The sequence below is a fragment of the Eucalyptus grandis genome, chromosome 2, assembly GCF_016545825.1.
Source record: "Eucalyptus grandis isolate ANBG69807.140 chromosome 2, ASM1654582v1, whole genome shotgun sequence".
In the NCBI taxonomy this organism is placed as follows: domain Eukaryota; kingdom Viridiplantae; phylum Streptophyta; class Magnoliopsida; order Myrtales; family Myrtaceae; genus Eucalyptus; species Eucalyptus grandis.
The window spans coordinates 3,224,189-3,240,971 of NC_052613.1; the positions used below are offsets into that span (position 1 = coordinate 3,224,189).

At 40.1% G+C, this 16,783-nt stretch overlaps 2 protein-coding genes across 3 annotated transcripts; one reads left to right on the forward strand and one right to left on the reverse strand.

The window, feature by feature from the left end:
• Window positions 1-441: 441 nt before the first annotated feature.
• Window positions 442-4,174, reverse strand: LOC104418060 (hypothetical protein). Of its 2 annotated transcripts, XM_010029279.3 has the most exons (9): window positions 3,738-4,174; window positions 2,745-3,655; window positions 2,273-2,306; window positions 1,925-2,143; window positions 1,583-1,672; window positions 1,387-1,452; window positions 1,212-1,303; window positions 1,071-1,118; window positions 442-882 (listed from the first exon to the last, which is right to left on the reverse strand). In XM_010029279.3, exons 2-9 carry the CDS (start codon window positions 3,110-3,112, stop codon window positions 765-767), a joined length of 1,035 nt encoding a protein of 344 aa, XP_010027581.1. In that variant the 5' UTR covers window positions 3,113-3,655; window positions 3,738-4,174; the 3' UTR covers window positions 442-764. The 2 variants fall into 2 exon arrangements, with proteins under 2 accessions (XP_010027581.1, XP_010027572.1); XM_010029270.3 differs by having other exon boundaries at window positions 2,745-4,174.
• Window positions 3,561-16,733, forward strand: LOC104418078 (triose phosphate/phosphate translocator, non-green plastid, chloroplastic). Its single transcript, XM_010029296.3, has 10 exons — window positions 3,561-3,611; window positions 12,846-13,376; window positions 13,863-13,985; window positions 14,073-14,225; window positions 14,505-14,590; window positions 14,762-14,846; window positions 14,949-15,068; window positions 15,160-15,237; window positions 15,888-16,017; window positions 16,281-16,733. Exons 1-10 carry the CDS (start codon window positions 3,561-3,563, stop codon window positions 16,355-16,357), a joined length of 1,434 nt encoding a protein of 477 aa, XP_010027598.2. The 3' UTR covers window positions 16,358-16,733.
• The last annotated feature ends 50 nt before the right edge of the window (window positions 16,734-16,783 follow it).

The following is a 16,783-nucleotide window of genomic DNA, read 5'->3' on the forward strand; positions in this document are numbered from 1 at the left end:
GAAAGAATGACCGCAAACATTTTTTTTCCTTTATGGGGTCCTGGCCGACCTTTGGAAAAGGGTTAAAGTAGCTGATGTTGGTGAAAGCAATAGAAGTAGTCCTAAAGCAACGGAGTGTTACTATTTCTTTCTTTTGATGATTGATGATTCTTTGCCTCACCCCAAATCAGCTAAGCAGTTGTAAAGTGAGCATCTGTCTTAGTTCTTTGCCAACTTTGACCATTTCCTTTTCTAACAAGTTATGCCCCACGCGTTAAAGATTGTTTAAAATGTGGCCCCATGGTCCTGTTCTGGATTATGCCTTTCTAAGGACAATCGCCATATAAAGTTATGGTTGTCTGAGGTGATTATGTGATTAGCAGATCATCCGCCTTCTAAAAGAGTCATGATGGTAAAAGTGACAAAACAGAGCTCATATCTCAGGGAGGTAGTGAAAGCATATGAACTTGACCAGCCCAGAAAAATCAACATTTCAGTAATGAATTTTCTGTCGACAAATACTTACAGGTATGCCACATATTAAGAAGTGGCGGTATTGAACAATGCAACAAAGGTTCTGCTTTCTTCTGTTTATCACCCATTTCTAAAAAACTCCCAAAAATTCAGTATGTTGTATGATGAATATATATTTCAGGACCTTGAATAACAATCTGCAACTCCTGTGGATGTCTTTAGTTCCCTTCCACTGTTATAAACTTCGATGGAGGAAATTTAGGACCTCAGATTCGGTAGTCTTCGTGAGCATTCATGCCTTTGTTTTGAGTTCACCTTGGACACTGATAGGACTGAGGGAACCATTTCAACAAGAGGAAGTGCTTTAACTTGATCACCAGAGCAAATATACCGTGGCATGGAAAGTGCATCAGCGCAACCGAAACATACCTTCAAGTTCCACATAAACCAGATAAATAGTCAGTCTGTTAGCCATCTTATGATCTATGCAGAATGCTTTTGCCACTTAAGGGTTGGGACAGAGCGGTCTGGACCATGCAACTATTCGGATCCTAAACCAAATTCATGCTAATGACTTCTGAATTCGCAAGGACAAGAGGATGGACAAGATTACATACCACAGTGGGGCATACGAAGATGACAAGTCAAGAAATGGATACGGCCACCTGTTCATTTGACCATGTGAATTCACAGTTAGGAAAACAATGAACCTAGAACACTTTTCTGGTCTGTCAATGCAAAGAATGAGAATGACTTACCAAATGTTGACGAAGGCATGGAGCATCCACTGAAAAATGACATAAATGATTGTCCACATGAAGAAGTATCCAATACGAAACAAAGGAAAGCGCTGCAAGTTAAAGGCAACAGAGTTAGAAGTCAGTTTATCGTGTGTTCAGAGGTGCAAGGAACGGCTAGGACGTTAGATCTTACTAAGCAGTTCAAAGCTGTGTCTCCAATTAGTAGAATGACATTGATTGAATGCATATTTATGTCCAGCTGCAAACAGAAAATCACTTTGAAGGTCAATAAGCAGGAAAAGGTATACGCGGAAATCAATTCCATAAAAAGAAAGCTAATAAGGAAGTTTCTTGACTTGTGCACTTGAGGAAGTATTTTTGATACTCACAATGCTCAGATTATAATTGTTAATTGCAAGAAAAGGGACAATTATGAACCAGAAGACGCAATCCGTGAGCACAACTGCACCTGCATTCATCTGCAATGAGGAGAAGGAAGCACTGTAAGTTTAACCAAGATTCTCAGCACATGAAATGGCCACATAATACATCGTTTCAGAACATCGACCATGTTCATGACTGATAAGTTTGCGCCTGAAAGAGTTCCTTAGCCTTCTTTAGATTCGGTAGCATCATGAAAAGACAAGGACTATGTCACCGAGAAGTGACGACAATGATAACAGAAGAATTAAACATCAATTACTATTAAAATGAAACCATGGGGAATTCACCTGGAACATTATTTGAAAGAGGTAACCCCAAATATTTGCTTTTTTACGAGCATCATGCTGGAGTGAATTCTTGGCCATGCTTATTTCAATGGAATTGTCCCTTGGTTCTGAAGCAGCATAGCTTCCTCGCTCTGAATCAACCTCCACATTGCCAACCTTCTCACCAGCAGATCTATTGTGATATTCGTAGCATCCATAAAAGGACAGCAACGATCCAAGCTACATATGGTGGTTGAAAATCATGTCACACTTCTAACGAATACTGTATCGTCAGCTGAGACTCAATAAGAAACTTGTGCTAAAAATCAGTGATCTGATAATAGCTATGCAGAGAGAGTGACAACATACCCCAAAATAGATGGTGATCAGTGTAAAAGTCCACCTGTTTAAACAACAAAAACAGGTCCTTAGTCTCAGTAAATCGACCTCCTAATTACATACTCATGTAAAATTTATTAGTCACAGACAGAAATACAGAGAACCGATCCAAGAACATATTGCAATATTAGGAAACAAACAGTGCTTGTGTAGACAGAGAGAATCCGCATAAAGAAGTATTGTGGTCATTTATTATATTCTTGCTGTTTCTAACCCTTCAGTTAGCGGCAACTCATAAAAGTTAATCTGATTTAAGTTATTTTTGTGGACATTTACCTATTAACAGACCTCTCAAAGTCAAGCAATGGCTTAAATTGTGCAGACTTGAGTTTTTCATATAAGGAAATTTAGTATTGGCAAGGAAAACCAATGAACAACATAAAAAAAACACAGATGTTACGCTTGCAGCCGACCATGGTTGATTGGCAAGAAGATGACTTACTGGGTATAGTAGTAAAATACGCTTCCTCCATTGAGAAACGAAGCAACGATGAGCATTAGCAAGAGCACAATGAAAGCCACGACTCGGAAAGCTAGTAACCAAGCAGGGTGGACTCCTTTAAGACATGGCCTCCAAGTTTCATCATCATACAGAGTTCCTGGAGTTTCTTGTTCTGTATCTCTATCACGGCAATCTGCTTTGCCGAAATCTTCATGTCTCCATATAAGAACCAGGGAAAAGACCATAGAAATAGAGACCCAAAGAGCACAGAGCAAGACCCTCCAGTTCAACCAGTAACTTGCAGAGGCTGTGTTGCCACTAACATTTGGCTTGTAAGAGTTATCTGGAGATGATGTTAGAAAACTCATCTTCCGAACTTCGTCTTCTAACAACTGTTCACTTGCTCGAGAGTTGGAAGAAAAAGTTGGTTTTGTTCCTAGATTACAAGGAAAGCAAATATAGAGCAATTCGGGATGAATGAGAGCTGATTCCAAAAAAAAAAAAAAAAATGAAAGAATGATTTCTGGGTTCGAACAGATTGGTCTGAAAGATCGAAAAAGGGAAGGAATGAACAAAAGAAACACCCCACAAGAGCTTGACAGGATAATAAGAACTCCACTAGAGCGAAAATCTTTTTGAAAGAAGAACCTGAAATTTAAAACAAAAAGGCAAAAAAATGATTCTCGGAAAATGGAGAATTTCGCAGCTGATGTGCAACACGCTCATCAGACATCACAACATAAGACTCTGGAATAAGGTTGTGTGGTGAGGTAGAGATTGAAGACCAAAAATTCCTACAGGCTTCCGAAGACTTCAATGACTGTATGCTGCTCTGGCTTCGGAGCAATGCAGTTAGACCTTGTGAAGGTACGGGTGGTTGAAGAAGCTAAAGACAATAATGTCACCAATTCCTGTTCACATAAACCGGTGCGATCAGACCTCGAGAAGATATAACAGTTCGGACAGAAGTTGAATTGCCATGATCTATTTGACCTCATCGGTGCCCACGACTGGGATATATTCTTAACTTTGGGTGGGTTTTTTGCACAGATCTGCACCCCAAATATGGTTGCTGTGTTCAAGTCACAGTTTTGAAAAGCACAAATATATCCTAGCTAAAGGAAAAAAAAGAAGAAAAAACAGGATCTTCCCAAGAGAAAGCAACAGCATGTGGTGGCGTGTAAGAGGAGATGCTCTTTTGTGTAAAAAAAAAGAGAAAAGAAAAGGAAAAAGAGTTTGTGGGCTTTAAATGCTAAGCAGAGATGCTTTGCTTCTTTGTTCTGGAGGGAAAACCAGAAAAGCGAAGAGAGAGAGAGCGAGAGAGGACAAAAGAAGGGTGTTTGCTTTGAGAACAAGCTTCTTTTTTTCTGCGTGTTTATTCCAATTATATAGCTTACAAGCAAAACAGACCAGACGCCTCTGTAGTCACAAACTCGTATGCCCATGCAAATATACTCGAATTCTTTAAAGACATTCATGCCTTGTCACCTTTTTTCCGTGGGATTATCAGCCCTTTTAAGCCTCTCAAGATCTTGATATTACAAAATGGTACAGGGTGGGACCAGTTACTATTCTATGTATCGCGTCGGAATGCGTGCAGATTCTTTTTTGAACACAAATGAGAATGATTCTCGTGTGTCGTAAGCCATCAATGAAAGGAATATATAGGGATTTAACAACTAAATTAGAAAGGCTACAAAAAAAGTGGAAAGGACCCATTAACCCGACGTGATTTGCTTGATATTTCATGATTGATCAATCAGAAGAGCCGGGAAAAGCTCCGTGTTTTGGAGTCTTGCAGGCTTAATTGAAGGCGTCACGGGTCTGTTAGGGGACCAAGTGTCGAACGAATGCTCGCTCATATATTGCTTTTAGTTAAAGCATTCGTCATCTTCACTCTAGTAGCTCATATCAGCTAAGGACCCTTCACGAGGAACCCTCTTGTCAACTGGATTAGGTCATCCACACAACCCCAGCTCCTACATGCAGATATTGCCTGCACCCATCTTTTGATAATTTCTTTTCCTTTGAAAAGGCACGACCTGTAAAATCCGGATGCAGTGGTGGTGATATATAGTCCTAGAGACTGCACCCCAAAGTGGGTTCTTGATATCTTGTCGGAAAGGATACAAGAAAAAGCAGGAAAAACAAGATTGCGCATGAATCTGTTCAAAATCTCCAAAATCTTTGATGTTTTTCAGGCAACGTTATGTGGTCAACCGAGCTCTTCCTTGGTTAATTAAATTGGGCTGCTTTTAGGAACTAGCAAAGTAGGCCCTTATAAAACAGAGTGACAGGGCATTTCCCCGTGAGCTCCACGACAGAGGTACAGTTCGCTTTGACCCCAGAACGACGCAGCAACCTCAGAACTCTCCTCTTTTTCCTCGTTTTCCTTTTCGTTCTCTGTTTTTTTTCGCCTTTATAATCTTGAACGTGACTTCCAAGAAAAGGCCCCACTCAGGAATCTTCCCAGTAGTAGTTAACATATTTCCTGTATCAAAAACCCAAATAATTCTTGCAATTCGTTTGGCTGGTAAGTTCTAGACCTTGTACGTGCTCTAAGTTATGGGACCTTAAGGTTTTGTTCCTTGTGTGAGTTGGTTATGAGTTGAAATTTGACAGCAAGCGTATACGAAGGGAAAAGGCCGTGGCTGTTTTCCGAAGATGGTGACAAGCGTGGGTACCAAGCAAAAGCCTCAGAAATTATGTACAAGCTACCAAAAAATTGCTTGTAACCTTCCCCCCTTTTTAAAACCCCGAAAATGATTGATAGCCTCACTCGTTTCCATTGTCATTTTCTATATTTCGGAGGTTGCTTAAGTCAGTTAAATAGTTGGCAAAAATTGGGAAAAGAATGATCGATATGCAAGCAACTGCAAATTATTTTGAAAATTGAATTTGTTCAGGCGATGTGCTGCGATGGCCCTAGACCAACTGTTGTTGCAGCTGCGAATTGAACTGTTGCTAAATTGTCGGCCTACAGAGTCGGTCTCTTTAGATAATTATACCAGGATTTTCTTAATCAGGCTTCTTAAAGCTATAGCAGGTTAAGTATGCCACAGTTCTTCAACTGATTAGGAACAAACAAACATACCGAGGAAATAAAGAAGTGGTGCTGAATGAGCCTCAGATTGAGGAATTCTCCTTCCTTCTTAATATGACAAGACTTCTATTGATCATAAGAATCAAACAAAGACTATGACCCTTTACTATTATGCATGCCAATTTGCCCATCAACATCACACACGGAGAGAAAGAGAGACAAAGACAGAGAGAGGTTCACCTGCAATGCTTTTCGGATGAATCCTGCCGAGGTTCTCAAGACTTAATGTCACAAAGATCGATCAAACGTCGACAGGAAGCAGGGGAGCTATACTCGCGGAGCGGCACATATAGGAGGTCGAATCGTACGGGGAGAACAGTCGAGGTCACGACTCGCGTGCTTTCCGTAGTCTCTGTCTCGCGCGTTTTTCTACGGGGCACAGCATCCAACGAGCAAGAGACAGACGACACTTTCATGCAGTCCACATGCTGCTGCTCCCGCAGCTGTTGAGTCCATTTCATTCTCGGTTCCGTATTGGACATCGACCTCAAGATGTGCGATTCACTTCTCCATCGTCCTTCAGCAGCATTTCAGCCACCGACGTTCGCTTGTCCCTTCTCACAAAATTAGCTAACTTTCGAGATTTCTACTTTTCACATGCTGTCATGTTTTAGTCCTACTTGCACCAGTTACTACTGTGACTTTGCCATGCCATTCAAGATGCCTCATGCTTGTGATAAGCCTGTAGTTTCTTCTTCTCCTTCTTTTTCCAACATAGTTTAATTCAAGAGCCTGAGATTTTCTGGTTGGTTTCATTTTGTTAGTCTTCGAAGCCTTCCATTGATGGCGAGTTTCAACCTGGGAGATTCATAGAAGTTGAAAGATAAGTAGCATGAATGTGTGTGGTCTCTAGACTTGTCAAATGGGCAAATCGTGTCAAAGTTGGATCTGACCTAAATTGACCCATTTGTTCCATTTTCTTATTCAGACATAGTTTGAGTCAAGAGCCCAACATTTTTTTGTTGGTTTTGTTTCGTTAGTCTTTGAAGCCTTCTCTTGATGGCAAGTTTCAACCTAGGAGATTGATAGAAGTAGCATGAATGTGTGTGGTCTCTAGACCCGTCAAATGGGCAAATCGTGTCAAAGTCGGATCTAACCTAAATTGACCCATTTGTTCCATTTTCTTTTTCAGACATAGTTTGAGTCAAGAGCCCAACATTTTTTTGTTGGTTTTGTTTCGTTAGTCTTTGAAGCCTTCTCTTGATGGCAAGTTTCAACCTAGGAGATTGATAGAAGTTTCAAGAGATAGTCACGTCAATGAGCGTGATCTCTAGACCTATCAAACAAGTGGATCATGTCAGGGTTGGATATAATATAAATTGACTAATTTGACCTGTTTTGATCTATTATATATTTGGCGATTTATACCCGACCTCGATCCATATTACTAAAACATTTTAAAATTTAATCCAATATAAGGAAAACACTTTCATATTTTAAAAAAAAAAATACATTATTAAAACACTTCCATACAATACAAATCTAGTGGATCATTTTTATATAAGTTTGAATTTAAAAAAAAAAAAATCAATTTTATTTTTATATTTTTATTTCCTTTTTTTTTCTTCTAAGTATGGCAAGGGTCGCTAGCCGACTTTCACCGGTCATAGGAGATGGGCAACAAGAAAAAAGATCAGGCCCTCACTTGCTACCAACGATAACTCTGTGGATGTTGCAAATCAATTTTGCAAGGGTCCAACACTCGCTTGTGGCCACTGAGGGTCTCATAGCTCTCGCCTATGACTAGTGAAGGTCGGCTAGGGAAGAGAAGATAGGCTCATTACATTCAAAGAAAAAAAAATGGGAATTTTACATAAATAATTGAGTGAGAGAGCCAAATGAATTGAAAGATTCATGTTTGGCTCAAGAAGAGATGGCGACCCTTGCTGAACTTCAAAGAAAATAAGAAAATAAAATTTGTAAAAGGAAATATGAAAATTTGTTTGACATCTCTTAAATCCAACTCCACTTATATGTGTTAGAATTGTTTTTCTATTTTTCATATGGGTTGGAAATGGGTTAAATGACCTATTAACTCATGACTCACATTATTTCCACGCCTTTCATTGGCTCTTGACACTCCTTTTTACATTGAGTTAGACTACATTAATCCTTGCGGGTTCCACTCTAAATTTGAGATTATTTCTTATCTTTTTGTTTTCTTTTTCATTTATTTCAATTTTACTAGAGAGAAACTACCCATGTTCCTCTCAAATAATATTATAATATTTATTAATATTAAACTGGGGTCCACACTTGATTTAGACTAACGCTTGCCTTTATTTCTGCCCGTTTGGTTTTATCCTTTTCTTTCTCAATGTGGAACAAAATTTGTGCACCTCTTTTTAAGAAATATTTATTTGATAGATAGCTACCTAATTATTATTTTTCTGCAAAAAGATAATTTTTTTGTTAAATATTTGTAAATTTATTTTTTATATTAGAAAATAATTATTCAAAAAGTAATTTAAGCACTAGTAAGAGGATAATCTTTGAGTAAAATGTGTATAATGCATACATGAGCTACAATATTCAATCTTTGAGTAAATTTATACCAAAATTTGAAGTCAAAAAATTCACAATCATGAGGATAGTGTACGAAAATAAAAAATAAAGCAAATAAAATTAACATTTCTTTACTCCAATATATAACTAGTGTCTACTCAGGTTATAATAGTGGAGAATAAGTTTTGAAGAAGACAAATATGAAGAAACATTGAAATGTAATAGGAGCGGATGAATCGTTTAAGGTGGAAAAAAAAAGTGTTTGATGGTGATGTGGGTAAGTTTTTCTCTTAATAAAATTGAAAAAAAGAAGAAGAAATAAAGGTATGATATAATATTGAATTAAGAGCGGGAATTTAGGGAAAATGTGATTAATTCAATGTGACATAGAATGTCAAGAAACAACAATAAAGGGTGAAAAAATGTGAAAATTAATTTTCAATCAAGAATAAGACTCACAAGGGTTAATGTAGTCAATTCAATGTGATAGGTATGTCGAAGCCAATAAGGGCCTAAATGGTAAAATTTATTACCATAAATTGATTTCTAGAAAAAAAAATTTTTCTATTTTTATTTTTGGATATTTTCTAAGTAAAATCCGTATTTGATAATGACGTAATTTTTTTTTTTTTTTTTTTTTTGAATAGAATTTTATTTGATAACAACACATAATTTCTCCCTCTTAAAGGATAGCTGATGGCGGTGGTAGTGGATGACGCAGTAGCTAGCGATTGACCGTGGCAATCAGCAATTGGCAACTGGCAGCAAGCAACCAACGATCGTGTGGCCGGCAATCGGCGACCAACGGCGAGCAATGGACGATGGGTAGGTAGCTAATTAATAGAAAGGACAAGCGATGAAAAAGATTTATTTTTGTCCGTTCGTTTCGCGGAAAATGACTTCCGAGAAAACGTCTTTCGAATTTTCCGGCATTCGTTTCACGGAAAATGAACTAGTCATGGAAAATGTTTTTCATCATTGGAAAAAACAACCTTTAAAAGTAAGGAAAACATTTTCCACTTTTGAGAAGTGGAAAACATTTTCCACTTTTGAGAAGTGGAAAACGTTTTCCATAACTTCTTCAAATCTTGCTTCTTTTTACGAATATATTTTCGTTTTATTTTATGCTTTCTTTTTCTTTCTTTTTCTTTTTTTAAATCGAGTTTTTAATTTTTTTTCCTTTTCTTTTTTTCTTTTCTTTCTTTCCTTTTCATCTTCTTCTCGGCAGCGGCCGGCGGCGGTGGGCGCGACTAGACACGGCGGCGTCGGCGGACCGACCGCAAACCGGCTCGAGCCTCACCCCATCTCGGCTTCGCCAAATCGGGCTAGGCGGAGCCTCGTTGGCTGAGGTGGAGCTGCGACTCACTAGATATGGCAAGAGGCGGGGCTCGGGCCTCGCCCACCCAAGCTCGCCAAAGGTTCACCGAGCTCGGCAAACCACGAGCTCGCCGGATCGGCCACGGCACGGGCGGTCGGCCATCGTTAGGCGGGAAGGAGGCGGCGGCGGTGAAAGGAGGAGGAAGGAGGAAGGAGGAAGGAGGAAGGAAAAGAAAAAGAAAAAATAATAAAAATAATAAAAATTTCGATTTTTTTAATATAATAATTAAAAATTCATTTTAATATATATATATATATATATATATAATAAAAATAATTTTTTGGTCAATTAAAAATATTAAAATTCAATTTTTGATAATTTTTCCCAAACAATTAAATTAGTTAATGAACGGTGGAAAATATTTTCTATTCAAAGTTTAAGTTTCGGATTTCGAATACTAGAAAATAGAGTCATTTTCTTAGAAAATGACTTCAAATAATATGTTTTCCGGAAACATGATATTTTTCGCGAAACGAACGGACCCTTATTTATGTTCTAAAAATAGATAAATAAAGAATTTTTACTTTTGATTTCTATTTCAAATCTTTTTTTTGAAATATAATAGAAAAATGAAATAATTTCCAAAAACAAGTCTGGAATAGACAAATTATTTTTAAAACAAAAATTTTGTTTTGTCATACACCCCCAAGGGGTTGGAAATAGGGTGAGCGAAGTTATCAGGCACATCATTTATGATCCATTTTATATCCTTTTTGTCAAATATGGATTAAAATATGGGTTCTAGGCCCATCTTGCTACCTCTAGTGGTTTGCAGACACATAATCTCAGGCACATTTTAGTATAACAAACGCATAAAATACTTTCGATTTTAACAGAAAAAACATGGGTGTCAAGAATAGGGAACTTGTGGACATAAATGAAGAGCGAACGCTGTCAACGGAATTCGATTTCAAAAGCAAAAATACGCTGCAAAAGTACAGATTAGTCCTGAAATTCATGGTTCATCAAGAACATCAGGATGAGCTGCAGATTGATCAGGGGTTGATGCAGTTTTCCATCTCTTTCTATTGCCATTTAGACATTCGTTACTGGTGCAAAACATCAGCGGAGGGTGTCGGATGTTCGTTTTCCTGGACCAATTCACGCCTCGAAATGCGCAGATCAGTTCACGAAGAGCATCGACAATGCTACATCTGCATGAGCCCGTCGTTGTACCATTTGCAATCCCGTCTCGGTCATCGGCCTCTTCGACATTAAACAGCACAAAGCGTGCGAACTGGGATCACGCCGCGACGCAGAATACACCCGTGCTGACATGAATGGAGGAGGGGATTTGCTGGTTCTGAGGGTGGCAAAGGTGGCTGCATTCACCTAATCTCTGTAAAATGATGCCCCATTTGGTTTGGCTTTTTTAGAAAAATGTCCTTAAGAAAATGCAAATACCTTGAATTAAAATGTTTTTAACAATGCAAATAGCGTTTAGTAAATTATAATTTAAAGTGCATCGAGAAACAATTTTGACTTAGATGCCATTTAGTAAAAATTACATTTTGTAAATGATTTTTATTAACTTTTTTTTAATGTTATAAATATTTTTTTGTGGAGATCAACCACCACCGGCCAACCGCCGATAGCCAAATCTGGCTGCCGAACGGCTTTGCTTGAAGTCACGTGACCTTAAGCGTGAATAGCACAACCCAAGCGTTGTCTGGGTTCCTACAACCTCAGGTGACACTTGGCTCACGTGACTCAAGCCAACGGTCGCGATGCTTGAGGTTGCGTGATCCCAAGCGACGGTCGCCAGGATCACGCGACCCCTCAAACAATAGTCACTACCATGCACCACCCCTTGAGCGATGGTTGTTGGCCTCCATTAAGCTTCTCTGTCCAGGCCCATAGAGAAGATGAACAATGACGAGGTCGGGACTTGCATTTCAAGAATGTAACTTCCCAAAAGACCTTTGGACCTAGTTTGAGCTAAAGGGCCTTAAAGTCTTTTAAAATACAATTGTATTTCTTCAAAGTTAAGCTAAAAAACGAATCAAAATGTCATTTGCATTTGATTTGATGGACTTTAGAGTCCCAAAGCCCGTTTGACATGCTGAACCGAACGGGCTGGATAACTCTTAGCACTGTTAATGATTCAATAATTCATGAGCTTGGAGATCCACCTAGCTTCCCTAAGCTAAATCAGGCCCAAAATGCATTTTTAGCAAGCCCATCCGTTTGGGCCGGCCCAAGCCCAATTCACTGCGCAAGAGAGATCTAGCGATCCGACCGGGCCCGCGCGGACCCTAATAAAAGATCTTCGGCGGCTCTCGTTAGCTCAATAATAAAAAAAAAAAAATCCTGAAAAAGACAAAAGAAAAGAGAAAAGGGGGGGGAAATGGTCACGTGCGATGATGCCCGTTGAGCTAAGAGAGAGAGAGAGAAGTCAGTAAAGGATTATATGACTTTTAAGTATTAAATAGTTACCCTCCATCTCCCTCCTCACCAAGAAGTCACATCCTCAACCGCTCCCCCATCAAACTCCCCACAACAATAAATCAACATACATATACACATATATAGAAGTGTAAATGAAAAATAGAAAAAAAAAAAAAAAAACCACCAACCCCCATCTATCAATTACCTCCCCCCAAAAAAAGAAAAACCTAAAATATCTAGCAAGAGATTTATTACAAAAATGAGAAAAAAAAAATCACTAATAAAGGGTACCGATTAGCCACCACTATATCAATCTCAAACCACGATTTCCTCTTTCTTTTTTGGGTAAGATTAAACCATAACTTTCAATCATCAAATCATATGACTTTCATTTCATAGAAGAAGTTCTAATGTAAATTTTTTTCTCACCAACCCACCACGGACGAGCACGCGATCTTAGGTATGATCTGACGACATAGAGAATTGACCAAAGAAAAAGCAATTTCCCCAAAAAAAAAAATTTCCATCATTTTTCCATTTTTTTCCCCGAAAAAAAAAATAAAACCATGTCTTTTTCTTTTTCCTAAAACCGCACTTTCCCCTTTCCCCGTTGTCCGTTCCTCGCTCCCTCGCCTTTCCGATCGAAACCGAGAAAAAGCGAACCAAAAATTACAAAATAAAATAAAAAAATAAAAAAATAAAAGAAGAAAAACCTCTTTTTTAGCAGAGACGAGACGACACTCCCCAAGCGGCGCCAACTTCTTTGACGGAGTCGACGAAGCTCGAGCGCTCTGCGATTCGCACCTACACACAGATCTCGCCGTCCAAAAATGCAGAGCGCGGCGTTCACCCTCTCCCCCTCCGCCGCCTCCGCCGCCTCCGCCGCCCGCCGCCGCCCCGCCTCCGCCGCCGCCCCCTCCGATTCGACCCCGTCCGCCTCTCCTCCTCCTCCTCCGCCGCCGCCGCCGCCAGGAGAGCCGGCGATGCCGCCCCCGCCATTCCCGGTCTCTCCGTCTCCTCGCCGGGGCTCCCGCGCCGGTCGTGGTGCCTCGGCTCGCCTCCGTCGAGGCCGTGGGGCGGGGTGCCGTACCTCGGCTCCGCCTCCGGCTCCGATCGCCTCGAGGTGAGGGCGACGTCGGTGCCCGAGGCCGCCGGGGAGGGCGAGAAGGCGGGCGGGTTGGGGAAGACGGTGGAGCTCGGGATGCTGTTCGGACTCTGGTACCTCTTCAACATCTACTTCAACATCTACAACAAGCAGGTGAGCCTGCTGCTCTTCTTCTTCCGAATCGCTCTCGTGGTTGTTCTCCTTGTTTTACGGTTTCGTTAGTGCGCGCGCGAGCGAGCGAAATGAAGCGTTTCGCGCATGCGGAGTTGTTGGCGGATTCGCGAGATTCGGTAGGTGTCTGGCGAGTGGCGATAGCAGAGCGATTGCATTTGGCCTCGACCGGCATTGCGATCGCGTATTTCAAATGTCGGAATCGGGAATTTTCAGACACTGATGCTGTCCTGAAGATCTTGTTTGCTTTTTCAGAAGCGACGCCTATAGATGTCGGAGTTGCTTGAAAAGGCTGTCTTTTTAATTATGCTTTAGAAAATCTGAGTGGTTTCGCGTTACGCTCTGAGAATTTCGACTTCCGAATGAATGAAGTTGCGACGTCCGCCATGCTGATCTGGTGTTTGATTGAGCAATTGGAATCGTGCTGATATGGAGGGATTGATGTTGGACACTACTTGTTGCTTGCAGGTGTTGAAGGCGTTCCACTACCCTACCAATGTCACCCTGGCGCAATTTACTGTCGGCTCCGTGCTTGTTATTTTAATGTGGACTTTTAATCTCTATAAAAGGCCCAAACTCAGTCGTTCCCAGGTAGTTATCGTCGCGTCTTGGAGAACTCATGTTTGTTCTACATGTTTATCTTTCGGATTCTTACTTCTGTTTCGTGATCTGTGACAGCTGTTGGCCATTGTGCCACTTGCGGTGGTGCACACGCTGGGCAATCTGTTTACCAATATGAGTCTTGGGAAAGTGGCTGTTTCATTCACTCACACCATCAAAGCCATGGAGCCATTTTTCTCTGTCCTTCTATCGGCGATGTTTCTTGGGGAGGTGCAAATACTTATAAATCTTGCCCTTTATTTCAAACTTTCACTTCTGATGTAGTTTTTCGGTTACTAAATGATGCACCATTTTTTTGAGTTGTTGCAAAGCTCATCATTTTTAGCAACCATTTAGTTTGCTAAGTTAATATGGTTACCTGTTGAACTTAACATGTAATGTTCATGATTCTTAATTTTCTGATGATCTCGAAAGACTAATGATATTCATGGTGTAGCATTTAATATCCGCCTCCCATTTTAACTTTTTTGTCATTTTTGGCCCCTACAGTTTCCGTCCATCTGGGTTGTCTCTTCTCTTTTACCAATCGTTGGTGGAGTTGCACTTGCATCAATGACAGAGGCTTCCTTTAACTGGTGAGGAACTTTAGTAAAATGCTAAAGATATAGGAGTAGAAAAATGGATATAGCCTAACTTTATGTTTGATTTCAGATATGTATTCTAGCTAGCTCATCGATTGAAGAGTCATAGTTTAGGTCTTTTATTTTTGTTCGGTGCGCATGACTTTGGCTTTTATGGTTTCTAAGGGCTGGGTTTTGGAGCGCAATGGCCTCGAATCTGAGTAATCAATCTCGTAATGTGCTCAGCAAGAAAGTCATGGTCAATAAGGAGGTATCATGAATCGTTTTGTCTTCATCTTCAGACTGTTAAGTATTTGAAGCTACATTATGCGATTGTTCTCTTATTTTGGCAATTGAATTTGCTTATTTACAGGAATCCTTGGACAATATAACTCTCTTTTCAATTATAACCCTGATGTCATTTGTTTTACTATTCCCTGTGACTTTTTTTACGGAAGGTCTCAAGTTCACTCCTGCATCCCTCCAAGCCGCAGTGAGTATTCTTTCAAACTTTAATAATTGCTCAAAAGGGTTCTGTATATGGAAGTTTTTCTGATATGCCTTTTTTCTCATCTTAACAACAGGCGCAACAGGGATTAAATGTTCAGCAGGTATTGACCAGGTCCTTCCTTGCAGCGTTGTGCTTCCATGCATACCAGCAGGTGAGGCTTTTTGCCCATTGCAATATTTTCATTATTTTTGGGTCACGGGCCACACATTTCTTTGACGATCTCAACTTTTAGCTATGTTGTGTGCCTCATTCATAATTGCCTTTGGCATTCATTTTCAAATCTATAGCTGTGACCTATTACTTTAAGCACTCAGAACCCCTTGAGTCTTCGCTATAGTACATCGAGTTTAGATAAGCAAATTTACGGGATGGCAGAAAATCGGAAGGATCAATTTGTGACATCACTAGTGAAAATTTTTTGGAACTTTTGAGAAACGAAACAAAGCCGCACTTAAACAGCTGTGTCTCCATCATTGTGACATCAGTTGAAAATCACTGTGGGGCAATAGTGATTTTTAACTCATCTCGCATTGGATCAATTATGCGTTGATATTGTTGATCTTCTTATTGGATCAGCAAACTCTATAATGTTGTCTGTTTACAAGTCTATAGAATTGGATAACCGTCTGCTTTGGATTAATCATGATATGCCACAATATCTGCACTAATGTGCATAGTGTTCGTGCCTGCAAGAACAATAAGTACATGCACGAGAAGGAATTGATCGTTTTTCAGTCATGCGGGTCTTCAATAGTACTTTTTAATGGGGAAATACCAACCTTAATTGTTGATTTTGTGCAGGTCTCTTACATGATACTACAGAGGGTATCGCCAGTGACCCACTCTGTAGGAAACTGTGTGAAGCGTGTTGTGGTCATTGTCAGCTCAGTTTTCTTCTTCCGAACTCCAGTCTCACCCATAAATTCCCTAGGTGATTTATGCTACCATCTGAACAGCCTTTTTCCAAGTTTGTTATTTTCTTGGCTTTTGTTTCTTCCCCTCCCCTCCCCAAACCTAAGTGAGAAAGCATATAATGGCATTTGCTTATAGGGAAAATGAGATCTGGTATCTGTTTATTGGTGAATCAACTGGTTTAGCTTGGTTCCATAGTACTACTATTGTCATTGCTTTTTTGATTATTTTGCTCTCATGGTTATGGCTTTGTTATCTTTCTCATTGTGGTGATGTTATTAGGTACGGGATTGGCCCTTGCTGGAGTCTTTCTTTACTCACGCGTGAAGCGCATTAAGCCCAAGCCAAAGACTGCTTGAAGGACCACCAATGCAAATTTTGTCGTTAGCTTGGATTAGGCGATCAATCCGTTCAATCTCAGTTGTACTCGAGAATATCTGGCAGGTCACGCAGGAACCAGATCTTCTGCTTGCCCACTGCACTCTTCTCTTCCTCATTCCATTATTGTTTCCACCCCGCTTCTGATAAATATGATCAGGACTGATCCGGGAATTAGTTGCCTCTCAAAGTTATGTAGCTGTCCTGTACTTTTATTGATTTTCATCAGTTGTTTTGATTCTGAATCTCGGGAATTAAATCGAGTTGTACGGGGTTGATTAGACGATTGGTTGTTGGAAATAGATTTGATTTCTGGTAAAATAAATTCTCATCTGCCGCATGCCAGTTTGTTAGGTAGCGTCATATTCCACTTCGGTCGATAGCATCTTTTCCTTCTGTGAGTGAGG

Excerpts from the sequence above, each read along its gene's own strand:
- LOC104418060 (XM_010029279.3), bottom strand. The coding sequence starts at position 3,112 with ATGAGTTTTCTAACATCATCTCCAGATAACTCTTACAAGCCAAATGTT. Across the intron at positions 2,307-2,744 it reads GTATTTTACTACTATACCCA|GTGGACTTTTACACTGATCA; the intron begins GTAAGTCATCTT and ends TTGTTTAAACAG. Across the intron at positions 1,304-1,386 it reads ACACAGCTTTGAACTGCTTA|CGCTTTCCTTTGTTTCGTAT; the intron begins GTAAGATCTAAC and ends TTTAACTTGCAG.
- LOC104418078 (XM_010029296.3), top strand. The coding sequence starts at position 3,561 with ATGACTGTATGCTGCTCTGGCTTCGGAGCAATGCAGTTAGACCTTGTG. Across the intron at positions 14,226-14,504 it reads CGGCGATGTTTCTTGGGGAG|TTTCCGTCCATCTGGGTTGT; the intron begins GTGCAAATACTT and ends TGGCCCCTACAG. Across the intron at positions 14,847-14,948 it reads AAGTCATGGTCAATAAGGAG|GAATCCTTGGACAATATAAC; the intron begins GTATCATGAATC and ends GCTTATTTACAG.